Raw genomic sequence first — 27,722 nt, 5'->3', positions numbered from 1 at the left:
TCCTCCCTCCCTCGCTCCCTCCCTGGCGGCCGGGAGCCCCCGGCGGGGTGACAGCCCTGCCGAGCGCAGCCGCCCCGGCCGGGGCTGCGGAGCAGCGCCCGCTCCCGCCGCGGCCCGCTCGCTGCCGGGACGCAGCGGGGCCGCCCCCGGGCCCGCCATGTGGAAGCTCAACAAGAGCAGCAAAGTTCTGCTGGACGACTCGCCCGAGGAGGAGGAGACGCGTCCCCGCGGGCCGCCGCCCGCCGCCGCCTTCGCGGCCCCCCAGGTAGGATCACGGAGCCCGGTTAGGAGGGGTCGTGAGGCTCGGCCCCGCTCCCGCTGCCCTGCTCTCCGGCGGCATGAGTAATCACTTTTCCCACCCTGATGTGCCGGCAGGCTGGCTCTGATCGGAGCTGGGAGTGTTTGAGGGCATCGTGCGACTGTCAGCCGGATTTTTGGGATGCTGACCGGCCTATCCACCTCTGCTTCCTTCCAGCAGCCGGCCTCCGGCGTTGCTGGGACTTGCTGTCCTTCGTTCCAGTGGCTTCATACCGCAGGTTACCTTCTCTCCCAGGCAGAGGCACTGAACCCATCTCATAAGCACAATACATTAAACAAGGATGTTTAAGAACATAACTTTATTTGCGTGTTTGTGTAGAGCACTGATGTTTTGGCAGGATTGCTTTTTTCTATGGTTTCAGTAATGGTAGTTCACGGTCTTTAAATAGCTGCAATCTTGATTGAAAGCTTTTGCTGTTAAGTTAAATACCAACAGTGACTTTCTCAACAAATATAACCTGAAAGGAAGGGTATCAGTTGAGTATCAGGGAAAACAACTAAAAAAAGAGTTTGTTGACTTGCTTTCAAAAACTTGGTAGCAATTAGGCATCCATCCAACTCAGAAGCCTGTTACGCTGCCCAGTACAGCTTCATTGCTGATTTTCTGTTGCCTCAGAGTTACTTTAGATATTGAATGAGAGGTTCTGAAGTAAGCAGTTGCCCAGGGTTGCAAAACAGTGAAGTTTCTTTTCAAAAGAAGGTACTAGAGCCTTCCCAACTTTCTACCCCGTATTTATCTTGCCTATCTTGCTGAAAGAGCTGGAGTGTGTCTGGATATATTATCCTCACCTAGAGTTTCTGTTTGACAGGTGCTATGGGTTGTCAACATGTATGGCAGCTGCTGAAGAGCAGCCTCTCGCAGTCACAGCAGTTATTCTCTCCATCTTCCAGCAGCCACAATCACCAGTTTAGCCTTGCCTTGCCCCTGCACAGTAAACAGTAGGGCCATAGCCCTTGCTGCTTCTTTGACAGCAGCTGTGGGGAGTCATGGATGACTAGGATCTTCTCCAGTGGAAGAAGATTGGACAGTCATTTCTGAGACCCCCTTCAGTGGAGGAAGGGAGACTATGGGGTTTGAGGTTACCTGAAATATCTCCCCCAACCTCTCATACAACATCTGACCTCTGCCTCCTACAGTTTCTATCCTCAGAAGCTTGTAAGCTTCCACAAGTTTTGCTAAGCTGCTGGCTTGTACTGTCATAGCCCTCGTAGACGTGCTCACCTCCTGACACCCTCCTTGAACACCAAAGGTCACCAAAAGCTTCCAGTAAGCCCCAGTGACTCTTCACTGCTCCTCTACCACTAATGGTCCAAGCTCACTCTGAGGCTCCTGACTGTAGCCTCCCAGTCAGGAGAGGATTCTTCAGACTTTTGTCCAGACAATTCTCCCAGCCCTCTACTTTAGTGACAGAGGCTCGAGTTTGTTTATTTTATTTTGTCCACTCCAGTTGTCTTTTGCTGTCCTGGGCCTCTGTTCCATTAGTTGAAGTCTCAAGTTATAATGGTGATGACAATGATTTCTTGTGCAAAAGGTTTGCATTTTCATGAATTTTAAGAAAATTCCTTTACAATTCCCAGTGAAACTGGAGTGCAGATTTTAGTGTTGGGAGGTGGAAGGAGAAACAAAATAATTCTAAGTCAGTAAATGAAATATTCTTGAAGATGAAGGATTCAGTAAGGTTAGCACAACTGTAGTGTAGCTTGGTACAGAGGCTGGAGTGAAGACTGTAAGCTATCAGTTACTTAGCCTGTTAAAATCTTTTGAAAGGAATGCAACACCCTGCCCAAAATATTTAGCAGTAGTCATTTTAGAGTTTATGTACACTTTAAGGAAAAACAGACTACACAGAAAGCTCTGACCACTTGATTGGCATTGTAATTCTCATGATCAAGGTGGCTTTTAGGTCAGCCATAGGTACAATGTATCTAAACTATGGCTGGGACAGGTGTCATGGGAATCAAATGGACTTGTTCAGCTTGTTGTAGCTAGTCTGGTTCATGTTCCTTGCTTTTAGTATTTGAAATTTTTTGATGTTTCATCAGATCCTGTTTTTTCTCCCAATAATATGATTGTAAAGGACTGAAATCCAGTGATGTGTGGAGGGATTTGGTAATGATCTGCACTCTCTGCTGCTGCATCCTGACCTGCCTCAGCCCACCCCTGGCTTAGGAGGACAGTAGCACCATCAGAGCTTGGAGGAATTACAGGGGAAGTTCTTGTGGTACCTTAGCTGTGTGTGAGGATGCCTCAGTATGTGTGTAAGTTGTTACGGTACAGCCTGCTGTGAATTAAGGATTACCTCATCAAGATGAGAGGAATCCAGGACTTCTCTAATTATTTATTGTTAGAGCCAAAATCCAGATGATTAGTGTGAGTGCTTTTTAGTAAATTAAGAAGACCAGCTTTAGATCTCATGCAGAAGTTGACTGTTAGATTTAATTTCCTTTTCTGATACATCATTAGGTAAAAGAGAAGATGAACCAGAGTCATTGTGTGTTGACTTTGATGTATGGTATGTTGTTTTCCCAACAACCATCTTTTGTCTTTATTTTCATTTTTAATAAGCAAGTGGGAAGAAAATCCTTAGCTTCTACCATTCATGCTATAAATAAGGTTGAAACTTCTTACTTCAAAGGCAAGAAATTGGTAGTCACATCTATGTCATTAAAGCAAACCACATTGAAAGTATTCCAGTGTAATGAAATGTTGGTGCTGTATATTGTTTCTTCAAAGCAGAGAAAGAGTGAAGGAGTTCTCACTGTGCAACCTAACAATTAGGACATTGCAGTAGCAGACAGCAACAAAGAATTAGTCTACTATAAGTTAAAAAAAAAAAAAAGAAAAAAAAGAAAGCCCAACATAAAAAAACCCTTTGTTACTCTAGAGCAATTTTAATCATCCTATTTAGATATGGAAGCCTGATCTGGGCTTAAGCAGACATTTGAATTTGTAGATGTTTGTAGTTCTTAAATAGAAAAGCCTAGTTTGATCTAAAAAAAAAAATGGTTTTGACAGTTCTGGTTTTGTGTTATACAGAATGGTTTGATTTTGTTCCAGGGGAGAACAAAAACAAATTTTAGAACATGAAAATTGCAAGGGAGGGAACTGTCAGCCTCTGGCCACTTTTTAGCAAAAGTTTCTGCATACATTCAAGTACTTTGAATTGTTAACACTTATTTAAAATAGTAAGGTGTTTCCTGAGATAAGAAAGACAAGTAAATTTTAAAACAGTACTTGTGTAAATAAATGTGGGGATTATTGTGAGGTTTTTTTAGACGAGACAATTTTAGACTGTATCTTAGAAGTTAATTTTAATTTATGCTTTGAAGCATATTTATAAGTATTTTTAATTTATGCAATGAAGGTGCTTTATTCACTTAAGCTATAATTAAAGCATGAAGGTAACTTGACATGCATAAATAGTATGCACATATGATGAAATTAATGTGCTTTTTGTGTGTCTTTCTTAAAATATGCTAGAAATGTACAGTGGTGCATGCCAAACTTGTGTTCAGTTTGGAATATAATCATTATGTTTCAAACTGTAGTTGTATTTTTGGAAAGGGAAAACTGCTGGGTTTTGATTTCTGGAAGGCATTGTTTTGGCAGTTGTGCTACATTTTCCTTGTTGCAATCCTACTGTCTAATCAGTTCTCAGAGATGTCAATGCTGTGTCAATATCGTGTGTAACTCTGACGTAAAATGGCACTCCACGTTAAAATTCATCTATATATTAAGGGAGGGGATGGGTGTCAGGCTGACCTATATTATCTAATGAAACTCTGTCTTTCATGTAAAAATATTTCAGAACCCTAGCCTTGATCTACTCTCCCCAGTTGTATTTTTTGTTATGTTCAAAGACAATGTGTGCAAAAACATGTTTTATGCTGAATTTTGTTTAGACTTGCTCAGGATGTTTGAAGTTTGGCTATAGAGAATTTTAGTTATCTCTTTTAATGAAGGTGTTTAAGTGTCTGGTACAATTTTAATACTGGCTTTCATCTTGGAGTGAGTTGAACTCAGACAAGCCCTGCAGAAATGGGTGGGAGCTGAGCAGCATTTCTTAAGTTTTTACTAATACATTGAATAAGGGTATTTTTTAATTTAAAAAAAAGAAAAGTAGAAAATGTTAATCCAGTTAATGCTTTTCCTTCACTTTCTAGCCATTTCTGCGTCTCTCAGGCTTTGCTTTCAGAACTCTAATAATCCTATCATACCTTCTCCTCTCGGCTAGCCTGTTTTTTTCCTCATCATTGGAGTTGTTCTTGTGACATTTCAGTGGCATTTTCCTGGCTAAAATCCATCACCTGAATTCTGTCATCATTCTTGAACATTAGATTGTGGTACTGTCAGTGAAGACTTTCCTGAGCCTTCCTTGGCCTGCCTTTCTTGCTTTTCCTCCTTCTTGTCATACAATCTTTCAGCAGCTTCTTGAGTGGGTCCTGTTTCTTTCTCAGGGTCTTTCTGGAGCCCTACAGAGCTGACAGTGTCTTTTAGGGCTTTAGGCTTTCTAAGTTTTAAATCCTTTTCATTTCTGAGGTGCTTCACTTTTTTATTTATACTGTCATTTTTTACACAGTTGACTGGGATCAGATCTGTTTCTCACCTCTTATCCCCTCTCTACTGGTTTATTCTGACTCTTAAAAGTCCACAAAGCACACATTTTCTCATTGGTCTCCTATTACAGATACAATCAGTATATATTTTTTCTTTCATCCAAGCCTGTAACCTGCAGGTTGTCTGTGGTTTTTATCTATTCTGCGAGAATTTGTGTCCTAGACTTTACTATTGTTTCCTCCATAAATTCCAGGTCAAGTCTGCTTTCTCTCTCTCTTTTTTTTTTTTTTTCTTTTTTCTTTTTTCTTTTTTTTTTTTTTTTAATTTATTATTTTTTCTTGCTGTTTAGACAGCTGAAATTCTTGTGCAGACCCTCACTTCCCATACTGATGGTGATTACTTCTTCTGCAGCTTCTAATACCTATGCTGTGGTTTCCCATCCCCTAGTTCCTGCAAATTCCATTGCTGATACTATGTTGTTGCTTATGGCATAAAGTTTAAATCCTCCTCATCCTTCAGATTCCATTTCTTCTGCTGGCCTCCCTTTGTTTCAGGAAATTTGCATTTAAATCTCTGTCCTTGCTTTCAAGGTTTTTCTTAGTACATCCCCTTCCTCTCCCGCATTTGTCATTTTTATCACTTGTACCTTTCCTCGAGCCAGTTCTGCTTTACTGGCTCTGATTGCCTGGGTTTGCCAGCAGCAGCCGTGTCTGCCCTGCTCCCCTCCAGCCTGACAGAGAATCATCCACTCCCACCATCATCTTCTGCTCTACAGCTTTGCTTGAGGTCTGCTTTCCCTAAGTTATTTATTGCATCTTCTTGGGGTTTTGTGGGGTTTCTGGAGCCATACTCTCCTGCCACTGCTGGACTTGCTACCATCAATATACAAAGTAAAATGTAATGGGTTTTGAGAATGAATGAATCATTTTAATTCTTTACTGTTAAAGTAGATTCATAGTGTTTTCCTTGCTTTTATTTGCCAGATGGTGTGAGGACATCCATAACATAAGTAGAGTTACTAGAAGTTGCTGAACACTTTATTAGGTAGACTTTCTTTCAGCTCTGTCATCATCAAAGGTACATTTCCAACAAGTTTTGCTGCTGGTTCTCTGTGAGGAGCTCCAGGAAAATGTCTGTGTGATCACTGCACGTGTGATTAAAGCCACATTTCAAAAGGAAGCTCTATGCGTGTGCTGAACACTGTAACAAAAAATGATGCATTCAGCCCATTTTGCAGAAACTGTACTAGGAAAATATGGTCATTACTCATCCAAGACCTTTATTGGAGGCATGTAGTTTAATGGCAAATTCCATGACTGAGTAAGAATTGTATGTCAGCTACTGTCTTTTGAATTAGCATCTGTTGGTTTGTTTTCTGGATAAGAAAACAGAAAATATAAACCTCTGCTATGGCTAAGTTGTTAAAATAATTGATAGATTTTCAGCTGGAAATTTCATCAAAATTGAAAACTTCACTGGAATAGTTGAATCATTACAGAAATTGAATTAAAATTGATTATCTGATCTTATTTGTTTCAGCTTTAACTCTGATGGTTTTTTGATGTTAATACAGCTGTTTCCATTTCATGAAACATATGTGAAATATTATAAATTAGTTAAAACTAAAAATTCTAAATGACAGATGAGCTTTTTAAATATTTTAAGGTGATCAATCTTTAATATTCTTCCAAAAGTATTTCAGAGAAGCAAAGTCTGAGTAAGATGTGTTACAATCTCTTTCTACAGAGATGCACAGTAATATGAACACTTAGTAGAGTAACCTTGTGTATTGATGTAAAAACAGAGAGCATAGGAATCTGGTGTTCCAATGTTTCTCTTTGTAATGCCAATAAAATGCAGAACCAGAGAAGTATTCTTGTGTAAATACTTATGTTCTGAAATTAATCTTCTCTGGTACACTTGGCCATTTATATCAATTGACAGTAAAAATATGGAAATAATTTAGATATTCTGTTTTAAAATGTAATGGAATGTGAAACAATAACTGAAGTGGTTGAATGAAACAGTTTGAAAATGCTAAGCAAGTTCTTTAACAGCTGTGGATGCTAAAGAAAAGAGCATCGTCTTTATTATTAATACTGAATATATTAAAATTATTTGAAAGATGGAAACAGTTTCTCTACGTTTTTACCTCTCAGTTGGTCTGGTGAATAGTAGACAGTTATGAGAGACTGGAGCATAGAAGATGGAAACATTTTTAAATATGTTGGGTGGGTTGTCTCTTGTATCTGAAGTAGTCACACAGACTTTTTAAAGTAAGTGGAGTGAAATAAGTTCTTTTAGAAAAGATCTGATTAATTGCATTTTAAAAGCAGGTTTTCAAATTAGTGTTGTCTACAAAATGTATGCCAAAATTAATGTATATTCTTCAACACACTTATATTTTACATTTTCTTTTTCTTTATCAACAAAAGTGTTTTTAGTTTTGCTGAAGACTGGCAGAGGGAACTTGCAGCATAGGAGTCACTGTCACTATTTAGATAATTAATTGTCATAATAAAGATGTTTTTTCTAAGTGTAGGGAGCAGTCTGGTGTGGACAATTATTATGTATAGAAGAGAAAAAATTAATTTAAAATACCAAATTGCTCTTAAGCAAGGCTTTAGAAATGCCTAGGTAAGACTTCTCATTGGTGACATTAAAAGGAAATTTTCAATTTATACCACCTGTCCAGATGGGTGGTTTGATTCACTCATTGCTTTAGGGACATACAAATGGAAGATGGAGATCTAGCGTTAGATGAAATATGGAAGAGGATGATCCCATTATCTGGATCTCAGTCTAGGCTGTCTCTGCCAGAAAGGAGCAGAGGCAATTCACAGTTCAGCATTGGAGTTTTTCTGCTGAACATAGCCTCATGTCCAAGAAGAATGCGTTGTATGACTGAGTAAAGCAGCCTTTATTTGTTAAAATTGAAACCCTTGTTTTTCCTTAAAGGCATGTTCAGTTTTGTGGGGATGTTCAGATACAGTTCAGCTTTGTTTTTCAGCTGTGTTAAAGGAATATTGAAAGTAGTAGAGTTGTTTCAGTGCTCATTTACATTTGATCCCTGTTGCATCCATTTCCTAACTCAGAAAGCATATATCCACGCATTGAATTTTTCCAGGTCTATATTACAGGTGCAGCAAAAAAATGAGGCCAAATGCCACTGATCTCCTGATAACTTGCTTCCTCATGTTTGAGTGTATTTAGCATTGGTTTTGATTTAGTTCTAAACTTAGATAAGCAGAATGACTTTTGCATTAATAAACAGCTTCAGTCTTGTTTATTTCATTTTACATTATATTAAGATCCTTCTCAAACCCAAGGAAATATTTTCTTTTTTTAGTTTTATTTTAAGATGGTGATCTGGCTGTGTGATCTCCTCTTCCCAATCTGTGTTGTTTCTGGTCAGGCTATGTATATATAGTTGGTGGTTTGTAATCAGTGTTTTGGGAATCTTTCCAAGTTCAGAGGTTGACATTCAGGTTTGTGATTTCCTGAGTGATTTTTTAATTTTTTTTAATTTTTCCCTCTCCTATCACTAAATTATTTAGTAGGGTTTGTGGAGTACTGGTGTTTATGTTAAATTCTTCTCTGGAGCATATCTCTTCAGGTGCTGTTTGTTTTGGGATGTTTTTCCACTTAAATGATAACATTTGTGGTACATAAACTAATTTGCACTTACAGACATGACAGATAGACTTTATATTACACTCAGTCTTTGATGAGATGTGATGATAGGCAGAGGGGATGCAATAAGTCAGTAGAAGGGTGAGAATTTGTCCCAAAAGTACCTACTCTTTTAACAATAGCTTGTTTACTCTTATATTTGCACAGCTAATGTGTGTGTGTTTGTGTGCACGATAGGAAGCTCCCACAACTGGGTAGAGAAAATCAATAATATACCATTTTACTTACTAGAGCACAAGAAGGGCATGCAGGACGAAATGATGCTATTATTTCCCTTAACTCTTTGATGTTCAGCATTCTTCATCTTGGTCTGAATTATGAAAGTGAATGATCTAAAGAGACTAATTAATTACTTTACCACAAAGGAAGCTGAGGGAAGCAGATTACAATTTTGATCTCTGTACAAAAAGGTTTGTGTGCTATTTGAATTAGTCCCTTGAGTACCTTATGGTTTGCAGTATGTCCAACAAAAGGGCACTTGTTTCCTTATGAAAACATGCTGTGCATACCAACCTTCCCCTGCCAGAACTGGAGGGCTATTCAAGCTGCTGATCAGCATTTCCCACTAGAGTTAGCATTTTCACCTAGAGATATCTAAATACTGTAACGTAGTCCAGGTTTTTCTTTGAAATTGAAGTAAAGCAAGGAATTGTCATAACTGTTAACCAACCAGACTAAAACATTCTGAAATAATTTTTAAGTGTTCAGCACTGGTATGTGTTACGCAGCATGATAAAGAGTGAAGATGATCTTTCTTTACATGTAGCTGCACAGTAGATTGTCCTCTAAAGAAAATTGATAAACCAAATCATAGGCTCCCTCATATCAGAATGGTAACAGAAGTAGGGAATACGTATCAGGAGAAGGGTGTACTAATGTGTATCACTTAAAAATTCAAATTATTCTGTGGGTAACAAGGGAAGATGGTTGTAGAGATCTCTCATCTTTCCTCGTGGGTTCTTCTTAGTCGCGGCACAGGTCCCCTCCCTCCTTCTGCTCTTTCCCTCTGTATTTTTTTTTTTAGCACAAAGCCCATCCTTCCTGCAAGGTGCCCAGGTCCTTCCCTGCCATGTGGGCCATTGCTGTCTTTGAACCCCTATACCTGCTCCTCTCCTGCTCTTATCCTGCTTTGTGGAATTAGTCTGCTTCTCTCTGCTTTCCCTAAGGATGGATTTTCCACAAAACATTTTCAAATCTAGTCTTTTGGAGATGGCTGAATTCAAACCTACAGACTGTTTTTGAACAATGAATGGGATATATGAATGGACATCACAAGCACACTGCCGTTGTCTAAGTCTACTTTTTCTTCAACAGTGTATTTAAAAGGATGCTATGAATACTTGATTGGTCTTTTGCCCCAAAAAATGTATTTCGGGAGATTGGATTCTCACCCGTTTTTCTTGAGTTTTTAATGTATTTCAATCTTTCTATTTAGTCTCTTTAAACTTTGTGTTGTCCACTTACCATCAGCCTGAGTTGTGTGAGTATAGTTGCTGCAAAAGCACATCTCATTCCTTAGGAGGTACCACTTTGTATAACCATGAGTAGTAACACTGTATTCATACAGCAACACAGTCTTTGTTGTCTCTTTTTAAAATAAGCAAATAAATAACCCTTTTTGTCTACTATTTGTTGTAAATTACATCTTTTGTTGGCAGTGGTATTCACATTTTATTATGCTGACTCCCTATCTCTCTGGAAGGTGCTTTTGGCATCCCATGGTTTCCCCCTAAAATCTTTCACTGTGAAAATGCCTTGCATTCTCACTTCCTTGTGCCCAGCCTTGCTAGAGGCTGTATGCCTTCACACTCCATCTTTTGTCTTCTCTCTTCTGGAACATGATTTCTTTATGCACTTTTGTATTTTTATTTTCCTTCCTAAGATACTTGGAGAGCTGGAAGAAATAAAATGAGAGGTGTTATTTCTTTGGAAGCTACTAACAGTATCTTGTTTGTTCTGGAGGTAGTATTGTTGGTTGTTGAAACTGATAGTTCTGCCAGCTCTGGATGTTTGAGAATTTCTCCTCTTACCATATTTCCCCTTGGAGCTTTCCTAGTTCTTGTTGATTTTTTGTTGTTCTTGGGAAAAATTTGGATAAAACAGGTGATGTATTCTCTAGCTCATTCCCTGTGTCCTAGCATAGACTTCATCATGTTAAGTTTAGGACTGTGCAACCTCATTCAAAAGTTGAGAGCTGAGAGTATTGAGGGGAAAGAGGGAGACTTCTGAATAATATGTGTGAGCTGTTTCCATTTAAAACATTGCCAATGCTTCTCTTAAAACTAGAGAAATAAAAAAGCTGAAAGGGGTGGAAATAGTTGAATTTAGTTTGAGAGAACTACACAAAACTTAAGGTTTTTGTTTTTGGTATCCCGTATACAATCCTCCCGTGTTAGACAGCTAACTGAATTCGGAAGTTAAATAACTTGTTGCAATCCACAGGAAGTAATAGTCTCATTTTGAATTATAATAGCAGTTCCTGACTTTGTGTTCCACCCCAGCAAGTAAATCTGGCTGTCTACAGCTCATTCTATTCCAACATGCAAATACTATTGAAGTATAAAGCAGTGGTCTTCACACTCTATTCTAGAAATGCTCTATTCTTGTCCCTTGTATAATATAAAGTATTGCCCATAAAGTAAGTGGAAACATTAGTATGTAAATAAATATATATAAAGAAATATAAATAAGTAAATATATATTTTTTTAAATACATGGGATTTGAAGCTGGTCAAAATGAAGCTGATACATCTGGGTCCCCACATGACTAGAAATATGTAACACTTTTTTGCTGGTTTTCTCACCTCTTTCTGAGACTGTTAGCAAAGTGAAGGAGGTCTTTGGAAATGTGTAGGAGCCAGGATAATAAGTGTTTTAGGTGTCTTGGGATTTGTGCATGTGGAGTGCATATCAACTCCTTAGCATTTACTTTAGTTGAAGAGGAAGGAGTTGATAAATTTGATTTTTAAAACAGTAATTGGGTGGTGTAATCAAAATATGGATCAAACTAAATACTGGAGATTTTGTGAAACTGCTGCTTCAAAGGCATTTTCCACTTTTCTGTTTTAAATCTGTTTTTTTTTTTCCTGAAACTGAGGTTAAATTTTTTTGGTCATATGTAGCTGTTCTGGTTTTATACTTGGGACTGTTTGTATTTGGAGTAATAAGTTGAGGAAAAAAAAAAAAAAAAGGTAACATTTTTCTCATTAAGACACAGAGTGAAGAAATTGAAAATTGCAGATTTCCTGAATTCTGTGTCCCACTTCCTTTATCTTTGGCCTCTAAAGTACTCCCATCAATGATCTTACTTGCCATGTCTTGAAGAGAGCACTGATAGTAACAGGAGGGCCTGACAATACTAACATAGCAGTTTAATTCAGCGATGGACAGAAATGCTTCCCTACTGAATAACCTTTAGGCATCTTTAGCACTCTAACACTCTAATTTTCTTCTGAAATCTACAGTTGTGCTTGGATGGGAAAGGATTGTGGAAGAAAGCCTTTCTCTGAGTTAAGGAGCTGTAAAGCTTTTTAATAGGAAGGAGGAAAAAATCCTGGTACATTCTCTCCCCCCAGCCCACAGACAATGCATAAACTATCATCTACTACAGTATTTAGAAACTCAGTGCAGATCCAAAAAATTAAGATACTACCATTAAGATAAAATCAAACTAATTGTACTGAATATTTTATGATGTAAGGGTCTTTCTCCCTTTGTAGTATGGGGTTTTTGGTTCAGTAAGGTTTTGATTTTTCATCATTCTAAGTGTAGATTTGTATTTTAGTCGTGGTGTTTACTTAGTTTTGTGTTCTAATCATATTTTGTCAATTTTCTTTTATGATGTGCCAAATAGAATAAAAACATTTGTGAATAGTCTAAAATGTGTCAGTGCTAATTGTAAAACCAAAACTGACTATGGGCCTTTTTTATCTTTATCCTTCTTTTGAGAATAAAGACCAGTTTCTTCATGATGAAGTTTCATCTTCAGTGTCACACCTTGCAACAAAGGTAAATACATGTTCTTTGAAAATTTAACATTTAATATCATATATATATATTTCAGTCCATGTATGTTAGAAACTTGCCAGTTTTTCATGGACAGCTGATTGAGGAATTTATATGGTTCATTGATGATTTTATAATTATGTATGATCCTTGGTCATGGGGTTCTCTTTGAAGCGATATTAGTAGTGCAGGATTAGTTGGAAAGCTTCCTTATTTGCTTTCATTAATGGGGAGGGGAAGGTATCCTGGTATTTTTTTTCTTCTCAATGATTGCTATTAAAACACAAGATGAAAATAAGAAGCCACAGGAATAAATGAAGTCTAAAGAAGCAGTAAATTCTAGCTGAAACTAGCAATAAAAACATGAAAAGTAGAAGAGTTTGGGGTTGTTTATTCCATTATGTGTAGCTCCACTGGCTCTCTGAGCACAAGAGGTTAAGGATTTTATTTTGTATCTCTTTCAGGAAAGAGAAGTAGGCATGCATGTTAATTTTTTTTACCTTGATATGTGTCCAAGAATCTTCTTTAATGTTCTTAAAATACATTAGTAGAAGATGAAAGAAGTGGAAGTTATTACGATAAGCTAGAGCGTGTTTTGAAATTCCATAGGTATAAAGAAAAATATTTTAAAATAGGTTCATTAGTGTAATGGGATACTTTACATTAATATGTATAAACTGAACATCTCTCTCTGTTACTTCTTTTTGTTCTACTTCAGATCCAGCATGATTTTCATTGAAAATAGAAGTCAGATTGTACTTTATCTTTTTCTACCCTTTTGAAGAAATATATTCTTTTTTATGAAAACATAAATTACCATATATTTTATGCCAGATGATAAATGTTTAAGGAGAGAATCTTAAACTAATCTGCTTTCTATTGAAACTTTTTTTTCCCCTTTCTTAGTCATTCAGGAAGGCTTGCTAAGTGTGTGTTCTGACTTAAAAAACCAGAAATGTTACTAGGTAAAGCACTGAGCTGCAGTATTTTTGTCTTTTAAAGTAAAACCCTCTGGTCATAAAAATGTATTCTCAAGAAAGCACCTTATCCTTCTCATCTTCTGTTTCTAAAAGCAACTCTGTATTTTATTTGGTTGTTCTGTTGTCTTAGAAGTTGTCAGTACAGTGATATTCCAGAAGTTCTAACATTTTAATTTGTTAATAAAAGGCTGATGAATTGCATATGTGGCCTTTCCAGTAGGCACACGTCAGAAATAAAACAGTCTCCATGTTGAAACAATATGGTGAAGAGCAACAAATTTCTTGAAGAAGAAAGTAGTGGATGAATAGTGTGTGTGCTCCTTGGGGAGACAGCCTTATCTAAAACCTAAAGACAGTGTTGATGCCCATTTGCAGAGGAAAACCTTTGACCTAGGTATAGAGGTCTAAAAGTGGGAGCTAGTCCTAAAAGCTGCAGGTGGAGCTTGGAAAGTGGTCTTAGATCCTGCTCTTAGAGAAAGCTGCCTACTGAGCAATGAGGACAGGCTGATTGCAGTGCTGAATTTTTCTAGCTGTCTCATCACACCTCTCTTGAAAGGCAGATATAGGTGCCTCATCTTTTCCAATGGCATCTCAAAGCAAGGAACCATGAATGCTCCAGTGGTGCTCCGCAAAATGCAGAAATCTGGAACATGTGTTCACACCCTGTGTGTGAATTAGAGAGTAAGTCCTGTGAGGAGGTATTTAGCTTGGAGAAAAGGAGGCTCAGGGGAGACCTTTACAACTGCTTGAATGGAGGTTGTAGCCAGGTGGTGGTTAGCTTTTTCTCCCAATTAGCTGCCTACAAGACAAGAGGAAATGTCCTCAAGCTGCACCAGGGGAGGTTCAGCTTGGACTTCAAGAGGAATTTCTTCACTGAATGCGTGGTTAAGCATTGAATTGGGCTGGCCAGAGAGGTTGTGGAGTCACCATTCCTGGAGGTGTTCAAGGAACAACTGAAGTAGCTCAGTGCCATTGTCTGGTTAACCACCTGGTGTTTGGTCACAGGTTGGACTCAATGATCTCAGAGGTCTTTTCCAGCCTAAATGATTCTGTGATTTGGCGTCTGAAAAACTCAGTCTTTGGGGGTCTCACATGCTCATGCTCACCTTCTGAATTAAAAGTACAGTAGAAACTTCATCTGCAGTTGGTTTTAAGCCAGGTTTAGAAATGAGTCAAAGTTTTGAGAAACAAAATGGATCAAGAACCTTAATGCACACAAATCCATGGAACCTGATGGAATACATTTGTAGGTCCTGAGGGAGCTGGTGGAGGAAGTGGGTAAGTTACTATACAGCATACTTGAGAAGTTATGGAAATCTGGTGGAGTCCCCACTGACTGGATCATGAAGCCAATCCTCTTGGAAACTATACCAAGGCTAATGAAAAACAAGGAGGGGGATTTGGGACAGCCAACATGGCTTCACTAAGGCCAAATCATGTCTGACAAATTGGATGGCTTTCTATGACAGTGTTGCAGTATTGGTGAATGAGGGAAAAGTGTCTGATGTCATCTATGTGGACTTGTGCAGAGAATCTGCACAATATCCATGTTTTCAAATTGGACAGACGTGGATTTGGCATATGGCTCATTCGGTAGGTAAGAAATTGCCATGTATGACATGCAAAGAATTATGGTCAGTGGATTGATGTCCAAGTGGAGGCCAGTGATAAGTGATGTTCCTGAGGGGTCAGGGTTGGGACCAGTCCTGTTTACCATCATTGCTGGGGATGTGAACAGTGGGATTGAGTGCACCCTCTGCAAGTTTGTGGATGGCACCAAATTGTGTGATACTGTCAACAAGCTGGAGGGAAGGGATGCCATCCAGAGGGACCTTGACAGGACAGAGGTGAGCCTGTGTGAACCTCATGAAGTTCAACAAGGCAAAAGTGCCAGATCCTGCAGCTGGGTCATGGCAGTCCCAAGCACAAGTACAGGATGGGTGGAGAACGGATTGGAAACAGCCCTGCTGAGAAGGATTCAAGGGTGTTGGTACACAACAAGAACCATTGGTCTGCACATCAGAGGTCGGATGACTTGGGAAAATCCCCACCACCACCACTGCTTTCATATCTGTAAGACAAATTTGGAGGGGAGTCGGTTTTTAAATATCACTTTTCTGTGTTCTTGCTCATTTTGAAGATGTTTCCTGTCATGTGGGAGCAATGCTTGTTTAATTAAAGCTGATTGGTGTTTTTTTAACTGTTAAACAGTTAAAATTTTATTGAACTATAAGGTATTTAGATGGAAAATTCTATCTCTAGCTTTTTATTTTAGTTTCATTTTTTTTAGGGGAGGAGTGAGGGAAACTGTGGAACAAACAATTATTTCTTCTCAGTCAAGGTCAAGAGGAAAATCCATTCTCTTTGTTTATATTCATAAAAGATTCTGCAAGTGTTTTGTGAAGTTCCTCTACTTAGCTAGAGAATTTTGTTTCACCAGTTGTCAATTCTCTTTGAAAATACTTGTGAAGGTCTGCTGAAACATGGCCCAAATACAAATTTCTGGAAATCTCATTTCATACATGCTGAGCAGTGACTTTTTAGGGATTAGCTGCTTAACTACACAATGGTATTGAATGTGCTGGTTCTCACTGCAGGTGTACAACAAGAATGCTGTGTAATTGCTCATTTTGCTTGCTAAGACTCTGTCATGTGGCTTGTTCTAGCTGGCAGAGAGTGGTCTCTGTGCTTCAGAGCCCTGCTGGCCTGGCAGTTGGGAAGTGGAAGAGTCTAGCAGGAATATAATACAAGTACCAGTACCCACTCCTAATGCAGTCATGGTAAAGTTCTAACATATTTGGATCTCTTGTTTTGTAAACTGCTTGTCTTGTATCTCTAACTCTGTGACCCAAATCTTGTTATTATTTTTTGACTTGGTTGAATTCTGTGCTTTTTTGTCTCTCCCATTATAAGATAAACTGTATTAACCACATCCATCTGATGCACAAGTTTACCTGTTTTCAGTTAAATTTGCACCATCTTCTTCTTTAGTATATATTTATCTGTATCTGCATACTTTTTGGGGGTGTAATAAACTTTTGAAATTTGCTTTTTAGGATTAAGCTATTTTAGTTTATACCCAGCTGTTAGTATTCCTGCTTTGTTGCCTTTTACCCTAGTATTTCATGAACCTCCTTCTGCCTTCTAGCAGATCCCTAATTATCAGCATTTTACCTTTGACAGTAAAATTAACTGAAAAGTCTTCATAGTGATACTTTACTGTTTCCCAGTGGACTCTTTGGTTGTTCATTTATAAGTCTTTCCCTGTTTACCTATTATGGGAAGATAGGAGTCATCAACAAACTCATCAGAGTTTGTTGATGTGGTGAATAATGGTGTCCTTAAAGTAATTTTTTGTAATAATACCTATCAATTTTGTAGGTGACTTACAATTTAAGGGGTCCTGACCAATTCTGGGGCATTTTATAAAATTAACTAGCAGTAGACATTTGTTCTCTGTTTTATCTAAAGAAAAAGTTGCAGTCAACGTATACAATTTGTATACAGTTAATTCACTTGAACCAGTACAGGTAACAGCTGAAGTCTTACTATGAAGGTTGAGATTAAAGTGAAGCTTAGGGGTTTTGTGGGAGCCATATTGTATGTACAAAGCTCCGATTATGGAAGAAAGCTGATAGATGACTACAGTTTCCAGAGGGTGTTTCAGATGTCATAATAGTGGCTGCTACTAAAAAGGTGCTGTTGCCCCTGAATTCCACATGCTTTATCTTTAATGAACTGATTCTTAGCACTAACCTAAAAGAATGCAAAAAATGAGGGAGATAGATTTCTGCTGGCTTAAGTAGTTGGACCGGTTTTCCACAGCATCACACAGGTACAAATCCATAGCATAAGGAAGGCAGTATCAGTGAGCAGGCAGTGAACTGCCCTGACCCTTTTCAGCAGCAGTATCTGATAAACCAGATCTGGCACCTTGTGATGCCCTGTCTCTGGGGATCTGCCTGACAGATGGACACTGATACAGAAGCACTGGCAAAGCAGAGGGGTGAGGAGTGAGTAGGAGAAACGGCAGACAGCTTGACCAGGGATACAGACCGCATCCTTTGCATGATGTTCTAGGAGGGACTGCTTGTACTCCTAGTTTCAGAAGATTCACTAACTAAATGGCAGCTTTCTCATGGTGGGAAAAATGTACTTCATAAGCTAGAAGGAGCTAAAGGAAAACAATCTGTGCTCTGGGCATGAGCTCTTAAGATAGTAGTTGGAACAGACTCTGATGGCATTTCAATAGTTTGCCAGTTGATGGATTAATATGTATGTTTAATTTTGGTTCTTACTGATTCTTTTAGGTGATTGCACAGGGCATTGCTGCACAGGTTTTCACAACCCAAAGTGGAAGATACAGGAGAAAATGTATTAATTGCTGTTCTGATAGGCATACTCTTTGCTGTCATAATCAGACTGCTATGAGACCAGTCTGTGTTTCTACTTCAGAGAATACTGAAATGCCATCTTGAGAAGTTTCTGCTTTGTTTCTCACTGACATTTTTGAAAAATAGTAGACTGCAGCATCCAATGTGGTCCTGTAATTCTAACATCTGACGTTATCGTTGTAGTAGGTAATAGTGCTCTCTTCCTTAATAGTGGTCTCCTTTTCTTTTTTTCAGCTGTCCCATGAGCATTTCACAGGATTTTTTTTGTAACCTGGTTTTGAGTGTACACTTGGTTCTATCAGTCAACTTTGATTTTCAAAGATCACCTACTCCAAGCTCAAGCCCAAGCCATCAGGCAGAGAAAGAAGCAAAGGTGGCAGGAGGCATGAATGTGATATTCTTGTAAAACTCAAGTGTTAAAGGGAGGCATACTAGAGGTGGAAACAGGGTCGAGTATAGATACACTCTTTGAGTATGCAGGGGTGGGGTTAGGAAGGATTAAACCCACCTAGAGTGAAATCTGGTGAGAAATAAGAAAGGTTTCTGCTTGTACACTAGCAGCAGAGAGAATGTGAAGATGGAGCCTGACCCTTCTCAGGGTGCTCAGTGAACAGGCAAGAGGCAATTGGCACAAACTGAAATAAAGACATAGAATTTAAAATTAAGATAAATAGTTTTCACCATGAGGGTATTCAAGCCCTGGAACAGGTCCTGGAGAGGTTATGGATTGTCCAGCTGTGGAACTACTCAAAACCTGGCTGTCCATGGTCCTTAGCAATCTGCTGAGGGTGACCCTGCTTTGAGCAGTGGGGTAGGACTAGATGTCTCCAGAGGTCTTTTCCATCTGTAAATTTTGTGAACTCTGAATGTTTAATTATTTATTTTTCCAATGACACAGGGAAAAGTAGTTTAAACTTTTGAGAATAATCAGGTCAGTTATATTTATAAACCTTCTAGAAAATTTTAGGAGTAGTACTTTTGTGTAGAGTTAGATCATAAAAATGAAATACAGAACTTCTGCTGGTGGATTGATGCTTTAAGACTATATCAGTACTGTGTTTTCATACTTTGCATAACTTTAATAGTTTTGCATAAAACAAGTCTCCAGTGTGGTGAGGAGTCAGCTTACTGAAGTGTCATCTTTACTTATGGACCTTCCTTTGACATCCATTGCAAAGAATGTGCTGGGATATGGGTCTTTGTCCAGGTGCTCTGTAAGGCTGTAAAAGTGATTCCCAGCTGATTTAGATTCTGGAAATCTGTGACTGTTGCAACAGGAGGTGATGTTCAGGGAGAGCATAACATGGCTGGTGTCTAGGGCTTCTTCCTCTAACATCAAGAATCATGTGTACCCCTTTAATAGTGGGTATCTAATTCTTCTTGTGATGGTTCCCAGCACTTTTTTGGTGCATCTGCTGCATGTCAAACTGATGGTTCCAGGGAATGGCGACTTCACGATCTCCTTCCTGAGTTGTACCTAGCGGCTGATACACGTGTAACTGTTCCAGGTGCACTTGTCAGTAGGTTAAAAGTATTTAAAGAACTTTGAAATGAAACATGGAAATGGAGCAGGTTGCTCTGAGGAATTTCATTGTTATGTCATATCAGCTACATGACAGCAGTAGTTAAAAAACAAGATTGTTGTCTTAAAAGCAGTTCAGTAGTTACAAAAAAGCTTCTAGAAGTGCGAAATATATATTTGACCTCCTCCTTCACTAAGGTTTAAATTTTGGAGTATGCTACCACTGGGAAGACAATCAGAGTGAGCTGTTAGCTCCCGGGCAGTAGAGTGAAAAGATGTTTCAGGAGATGGGTGCTGGTGTAGAAGAGGAGGCTTAGGAATGGTAGGCAGAGGTTCTGGTTTTACTCTTGCACTTCCTGGTTTATTTCAGCCTAGTCTGTTTAATATGTAGTAGGCTTTGTGCAATGAGTTATATCACATATTGGCAAAATATGGTTTACTTGGACACTGGTGTTCTTATGCAGATTATCCTGACAGTATTTCCTTTGGAAACCCCACATAAGTAAGTACTGGAAGTGTATCTTAAATGTTAAGTGTACATTTCTTGTAAGGACTAGTTGAGAGAAGACTAAATTGGTTACAATCTGATTATTAGCCTTGCATGTACCTGTCAAATGCCATGGACATGAAAATATGGAAGGAATAGTACAATGTGTACATAGATAGTGATTTACATACAGATAGAGTGCTATCTACTTGTCAGTGAATAGAAATTTTCTCATTATTATTCTTAAAGATACTTGTGAATCAGAATTGGAGAAATGAAATTTAAAATGAAAATAAATCTAAAATTAAAAAGTATGGAAAGCTTCTGGCTAGATGTAGGTACTTTTTTTTCTTTTTTTTTTTTTGAGCATTTCTTGGGTATCCAGACAGTGCAGCAAAGGTTGGGATTGCACTGGTGAAGTATGTATGATGATCTAGATTAAAGAAGGTGTATGTGCATGTATATCCTTTTTGTTACATTGAATGTGTGTGTATAAATGCTTCTCTCCAAGCATTTCATCAATGTTGTTCTTTAAAGGCACATATAATTTAAATTAAGCCTTTTTTATGTCTTAAATTGCTATCTGAAACCTAGTACAAGGTGGTTCTATTTTTTGTAATCAGCAAATTTATTAGGTGGGAATGACTTGATGAAACATCATTTTTGAAAGGAGACTAGCTATGAATTGCATCACCCAGTTTAAAGGGAAGAAAAAGTTTTTAAGTGCAGCTTGTAGCAGTGCTTTTGCCTGTGGAAGTAAAGGTTCTTTCCCAAAAATAATAGAAATAATGAATATTAGAAATAATAGAATTCTAGTAAGATAACAGATGATAGAGTCATGGAGTGGGTTGGGTTGGGTGGGACCTTAAAAATCTAGTTCCAACCCCCTTGCTATAGGCAAGTGCCACCTTCCACTCGACCTGATTGCTTAAAGTCCCATCCAACCTGGCCTTGAACAATTCCAGGGCTGAGGCATCAACAACTTCTCTGGGCAACCTGTTCCAGTGCCTCAGCACCCTCAAAGTAAAGAATTTCTAATATTTAATCTAAACCTACCCTCCTTTGTCTAAAGGCCATTCCCCCTTGTCCTATTAGTACATGCCCTTGCCAAAATCTCATGCTTGTCTTGACAGCTGTTTTTTTGTGTTATTATACTTCATAATGTGTCATATATTTTTTTAATATAGTCAAGTAACACTGACAATCACTGCCATTCTTGCTGGATCCTGTGATGAAAAGCAGCAACTTTTATATTCTGTGCTCGGCACACATGTGTGTGTTTTTGCGAGTATGCTATCAAAATAGAAATAACCTATACCTAGTTATTTCACCTTGAGGGAGGGAGAATCAAACCTTTAATAAAGTTAAAAAAGTAATCTATGCTGAGTGCTTAGTGGTCACAGTAAATGTAGAGAACACATTGTAGTGCACCAGTGCCGCATATTTACTGCACTGGTGAGCCAATGCTCCTACCCTTCTTGTTTGAAGGGCTGGAAGTTGATGTTAGTGGTTACAGAGAGGGACAATATGTGTAATACAGGTTCAATCTGAAGAGTTTCATAATGCATGTGGCTGTCCTCTGTTGTGACTCTTTCCAGACATGACAGTTTGCTTCATTTCTTGTTTACTGAAGCCCTTTAGACTGTCTTTAAAGCTGCCTAGATTCCTTTCTTACTGTGATACATTAAAGAGGAGCCCAGCTGTACTCAATGATAATCACAAAACCACCAAGCATTTGTGTTGTTTGCTCAGCAAGGAAGAGCTCTTGCTGCAGTAACTGGGCCAGCTCTTTTCCCAAGCATGGCCATCCTCTGCAGCTCTCTGGAGTCGCTTGCTGCCAGCGGCACCACATGCAGGAGACACAGCGATGGCTGCCTGTCAGCCCCAGCAGTGGCAGTGCCACTGTGTGCTTTAAGTCTGTCACACTGATGAGAATTTACTTCTCTCTGTAGGTTCAAGGTGCCAGTTTTCGGGGTTGGAAGGAAGTGACGTCTATGTTCAATAAAGATGATGAACAGCAATTGCTAGCGGGATGCAAGTCTCCAAAATCCAAAGGGTGAGTGAAACCATTTGGTCTATCTGCTATTAAAATACACCCTCTGGAGTGGAAAATAGGTGTGCAAAGTAATGGAGCTGGATGCTGAGAAACAGCAGTGTCCAGTTGCTGGAAGTAAAATCGACACAGAAAGGTTTATGGGCAAAGCTATATATACATTAAGCTTACAATGAATAAGGCATGCTGTATTAGGAAAGGACAGATGATGTTTTTAACATTTTTAGGTTTGTCAGGAAGAAAATGGAATTCAGCTGCATAATAATTTTTTTACTGTAGAAAAGTAGTAAAGCCTTGTGAGTAAAAGGGTCATTCACTTTCCTCTTAGGGATTAATTATGGTTGAATTTACAAATTCCCTTTTCTACATGCCTTACTCTCTCTTTTAAAGTCTTACTGCACCCAGAAAGGTTAAGTGCTGTACTAGGATGTGTAAGTTTCCCCTGTTGGTGCTGAGCTGTGTTTTGACACATTTATGTGCCAGTAGGGTCAGACCAGCTCCCTGGACAGAACACGCTTCCAGGACAGACCATCTTCCTATTACAAATACCTGTAAGCTTTACTACATGTGCTACCTCGCTACTTTGGTTACAAACCAAATATACCACATAGTAGTAGAGCTGCTCCTGCCAAACATTAGCTTTGATAAAACTTGCTGTAGCAGGCTTTGTCTCTAGTTTACATTGAAATAAATGTGTTTCAGAATGCAAGTGTATATATAGACATGTGGGGGGTATATGTATATAAATAAACAATATAGAATATAAATCCATATATTTTATTTCCATTTGAGCCTGTTCCATAAAACTTCCCAAAAGTTCCCTGCCACAATCCTGGTGCAATTTTATAGGTGTTACTAAGATGCTAGGCTCCTGTAATAATGTTTTACAGTTGATGCTGAATGTAAGAATCAAGTAATACAGTGAAGAGAGCAGAAGTATGGTAACAGAGTTACCACCAATGTAGAAAGCTATTTTGGTATTACCAAAGAGAACTGCCTGTTTTTTAAGTTTAGGATATTTTCCTTTAATTATATACCATGATTTTTACCTTTAAAGACACATGCAGCTTTTAAGTGTGCTGTTTACAATACAAGAAAAATGTTTGGAGTCTGTGGCTGATTTTAGCAAGACGAAAGTTCTGAGGAATCATAAATTCAAAATCCAGTAAAGGAAAAGTGATTTTTAAAGGTATTGGTTGAATTGCTTCAGTTTAAATATGAGAGAGCTGGGCTTTCATTAATGAAACAAAGCTTTTTTTAATGTAAAGGTTAAAAAGAGATTCAATGGTGGATTTAGTTGTGGCCAAGGAATTGATATGCTACTACAGATTATGTTTTCAATTTGCTTTTTAGCTCATTGAACCCTAAAGGTTCAATGTCTTTCACCCTGGTGTTCAACCTTTCCTTGTGGCGTGGTATTTCATTATATACATAATCCCACATATAAAGTTATGCATAAACATTTGACATTCTGTAATTTAAATATTTCACACTGCAAAATTATTCAGGTTGAAGATTCTTAATGGGATAAGAAAAGTAATAATATGAGTAGCCTTTCAAATGTCTGAGAGAGAACTTACAGTTATTTTTTGGGTTTGGGAGGGGAATTTTGTGAGTTCTTAACCAGAAATACAAAACTGCTGTTTTCATGTTATTGTGTGGATCTTTATGAAAATATTAATAAAAAGCCTAGTATCTTTAAAGTTCTAATACTGTGCACATCAACTGTTTTAGGGTACAAGTTTTAACTGGCAGGGTGGTAACAGGTGTATGAAACTGTGTAACATAGTGTTAAAGCTGGTGTTAGAACATTTTCATACTCCTTCTACTGTCATACTCCTAGTTTTTTTAAATTTGTTTTTGTTTGTTTATTTTTGTTTGGTTAGAATCCTAAGTTGTTCAAATGCATCCTAAAATACTTTGTACATTTCCAAAGGCAGCTCTGTGGAATTCACCCGACAGGAATGGGGTGGGGATGGTGGTGTGTCAATTCTCTTGTAGTAGAAAATGACCATACTCAGTCCTCTTCTGATTTATCACTGCAAGATTCTGCCGTGTTTAGGTTCATGTGCATGTGAGGGTGTTTTTCCTGAAGCTGACAGCAGTGGATGTGCTGCCACAGGCTGACGATTAGCACATCACAACTGAATGTTTATTAATAACTACTACGTACATTGTTAAATGAAGGAATTAATCACCACATCATTGTTATTTTCTAGAACAAACCTAAAATTAAAGGAGGAGATGAAGTCTGAAAAGAAGCCAGGTTTTTGGGACAGTTTGGTGATAAAGCAGAATGTTCCATCTAGGAAACCGGATGAGATTGAGGGATGGGAACCACCACAGATTACCCCTGCTGACTCTACCAGTGATGCAGCAACTCCTTTAAATGACTATACAGCCTGGTCAGGCTGGGAAGATGAAACCAAAGGCTCCACAAAATACACAAACCTGGCCAGCTCAGGAAACAGTTCCAGGTGGAGTATCAAATCAGCTGGAAAGCTGGTTAGTATTAGACGTCAAAGCAAAGGTAACCTTACTGACAACTGGGAAGAGCTAGAATGATACTGGTAGTGTGAAATACTTTATATGTAAGAAGAAAACAGTTCCATGATTTACTCACATGTTTAAACCAAAATCAAATCTGCTCAATATTGCACCTTTATACAGTACTTTGTTTTATTCAGATTGTTACAAATTTTTGCTCACCTGATAGTAAATTTTCTTATTACATTGTTAATAGCTATGTTTTCCACACTGAAAAAAAGTAGAGAATCTATTTTGTGCCTATATTTCACATTCAGACTCTGCAGTATGTCAGATTGTTGGTTTTACCAAAAAAAATGTAATTCCTTAGTGAATGTATACACTGGTTGTAAATTTGACTGCCTTATGAAGGAACTTCCACTAGCTTGAGGTCCTGCTTCTTTTCTTGTATTTGAGAGCCATTCAGAATTTTAGTTTTGATGCTGTCCTTTTTTTAACTAAGAATACCAATATGTCGCTTGCAGGGAGAGTGCTTGTACTGTTTTCCAAATCTTCAGCCTCAGCATATGCTTCAGCTTGTGCATACAAGATGCTTTCTGTCACATTGTGCTGTACTCTGTGTGACATGGGAAAATACATTCTGATGTAATTCCTGCCATTACAGGATTGTCACCAACAGTCAGGTCAAATGGGCCTTCCAGAGTTGGGGTCTTTTTGTGTCTTGTATATTTTTTTCCAGTGGGATTTTTTGCTGTTGTTGTTGTTGCTTGTTGTATTTTGGTTTTGTTGGATTGTTTGTTTTTTTAATATTGAACTTTTTTTGACAGAGCTCTCAGTTTTTAAGATGCATGTTATGCCAAAAATAGAAAACAGGATTGAGTAAAGAGTAAAATGATCTCATTATTCTGGGGGAATATTGAATCTGGATTTAAGAATAAGTTGCTTCTTATGGAAGGGCTTATGTTTTCATTTTTTTACAACAGCTGATCCTTGTTTTACAAAATACTTTTTGGTTTTGGCTGTGTTTTTCCTTCGTTCCCACTGCATAAGCAATGATTGAATTATACTCTGGCATTTTCAGGGTAGCTGAGTAACTGAGCCATTGCAAGTATGTGCATGTACACAACTTCTGAAGCATTTTTGTTGAAAAGTTCCATCTTATTAGCTACTGATACTTTAATGTTTTGGTAAAAGAAGGTGAAATGTTAAACTTGAGATTTGAAATGTATATATGACTAATAAAAGTGCCTCTTTTTAGTATGTTGTCTCTCACTAGTGGTGCAGCTGATGTCAGATCCAAAGTTTCTGTTTTGTTTGTGTGACCCACACAAAGACTACTTTAACATTCATGAATAAAAATCAAACCAAAAGTTCCATGAGGAATGAACAGTATGCCTTTTCTCTCCTGATTGTTAAACTGGTGTAACAGAACTGAAACTTGACTGTCTAGCAATATGGCCAATGCAGTCAGAAGATGAAGCTACCATGTTAGAGAAAATCAGCATTTTTACAGGAAAGTACAGATCTTTATATAACAGATGTCTTGTAAACATATTTTTGCAAGAAGCTTATGCTGATGAAAAGGGATGCATGCAATTTTTTTCTAAGCTTGTTTCTGTTATGCCACATTACTCCTCCCTTAGCTGTCTTTCTCTTCTCTCCTCCAAATAATGTAGAGTTTTCTGGCTTGCAGCTCCTGCATAGCTTTTTTTGGAGATTCCTGCTGAGATGTGCCTGGAGGGAAACTGTAGCAAAATGGTTTTAGTTGGTTGGGTTTTCTTCCCCAATATTGATAGGATGCTAAAAGGCATTGTTCTTAAGTTTACAAAAAAGAATGGTGATGTTTTGTGCTACAAAACAGAATCTTGCAACTGACAAATATACTTGCAAAGTTTGCATTAGATATTAAAAAGTATTAACAGAGGAGAAAAGGTTAGGATTTATATTGCATTGTTTAGTCTGTGAGTAAACTCTCTTTTTACCTTGGGCAAGTATGTATGCTGAGGTTAATTATAGGAATGAATTAGTATTCTTGGGTAAAGTATGCTGCATTTTATAGTTTATGGAGTACCCTCTAAGGCATGAGCTAGTATTTAATTTGGTTGTTGGTGCTGATCTGAAAGTACAGTAAAAGGTCTGTTAGCAGCCCTTAATATTTTGCTCTCAAAGATGAACTGAGAACTTTTAATTTCCCTCCTGAAGAAACTATTTATACTGTGACCAGTAAGGGTTTTGCCTTGCACATTATACTGTCAAGTGCCTGTTTCTCACCTTGATGATGTGTTTGATGCACAGCTTAACTGCAACCTTTTTCATTTTGTTTTTAGATGTATGATAAAAAATATGCTCACAACTCTGAAGCCTATAATAAAACAAAAGTGGGAAATTGAGACATGTAAAATTCCACTTTCATTCCTAGTGATAAAAGTTTTGGTGTGCTTTTTAAGTGATATTTCCTCATAAATAACCATTTTAAGGATCAACATTATTAAATTTAATATAATTTATTGTTATGCTTTAATAATGTATTTGTCTGTCGAGAACTCACTGGTGTGAGCTTTTCTTCTCTCATGTTTATAAATGTGTCTGAATTTTCAGAATGGGGTCCTTTCATCTTTTACCTTTATTAGATACCTAACTACATTAAATGTTGAGAGCTTAAGCTATACACAGCTCCATATGTGGAATAAGTGTAGAATATGTCCCTTAATATTTGTTTTGAAATTGCTTTTCAATCTATGTGAAATGTTTTAGAAGAAGGTAGCATTATGATTGTATGATAAGATTGCACAAAATAAAACATAGTTTCTATTGCTTTCTCGTAGCCAATATGCATGATTGTTGGCGTGGTTTTAACGGGAATTAAAAGCTTTGCGTGGCTGTTACTTAGTCACTTAGCTCTGAGCAAAGTTCTTTCTGAATATTTTTATTTATTAGCATCATTTGCAAAAAGAAAAGTAGTATTTTCCATATGAATAAAGATTTAGTTTGAACTGAAGCACCTTATTCTTTGACTTTTTTTTGGTCCTATTTTCTTTATTTTCTATTCACATGTTATTCATGTGAATATGTTTACATTTGCTTGGACAGTTTTGGCCATCACACTATGAGAAAGTGTCCAAAGGAAGGCAATAAAGAAGGTGAAGGCCTTGAGGGGAAGCTGTATGAGGAGTGACTGAGGGCACTTGGTCTGTTCAGCCTGGAGGAGACTGAGGGGAGACCTCA

The 27,722-nt window shown here is 38.0% G+C and overlaps 1 protein-coding gene across 1 annotated transcript; it reads left to right on the top strand.

Moving 5' to 3' along the window:
• Nucleotides 1-27,489, top strand: TDRP (testis development related protein). Its single transcript, XM_058835125.1, has 4 exons — nucleotides 1-265; nucleotides 12,518-12,577; nucleotides 21,910-22,013; nucleotides 24,230-27,489. Exons 1-4 carry the CDS (start codon nucleotides 158-160, stop codon nucleotides 24,573-24,575), a joined length of 618 nt encoding a protein of 205 aa, XP_058691108.1. The 5' UTR covers nucleotides 1-157; the 3' UTR covers nucleotides 24,576-27,489.
• The last annotated feature ends 233 nt before the right edge of the window (nucleotides 27,490-27,722 follow it).

Source organism: Poecile atricapillus, chromosome 3 (assembly GCF_030490865.1).
Source record: "Poecile atricapillus isolate bPoeAtr1 chromosome 3, bPoeAtr1.hap1, whole genome shotgun sequence".
Taxonomy (NCBI): Eukaryota; Metazoa; Chordata; class Aves; order Passeriformes; family Paridae; genus Poecile; species Poecile atricapillus.
This window is presented reverse-complemented; position numbering and strand designations above follow the sequence as displayed.

Coding starts and splice junctions, on each gene's coding strand:
- TDRP (XM_058835125.1), top strand. CDS start 158: ATGTGGAAGCTCAACAAGAGCAGCAAAGTTCTGCTGGACGACTCGCCC. Junction 266..12,517: donor CCGCCTTCGCGGCCCCCCAG/GTAGGATCACGG, acceptor CCTTCTTTTGAG/AATAAAGACCAGTTTCTTCA. Junction 12,578..21,909: donor TGTCACACCTTGCAACAAAG/GTAAATACATGT, acceptor TTCTCTCTGTAG/GTTCAAGGTGCCAGTTTTCG.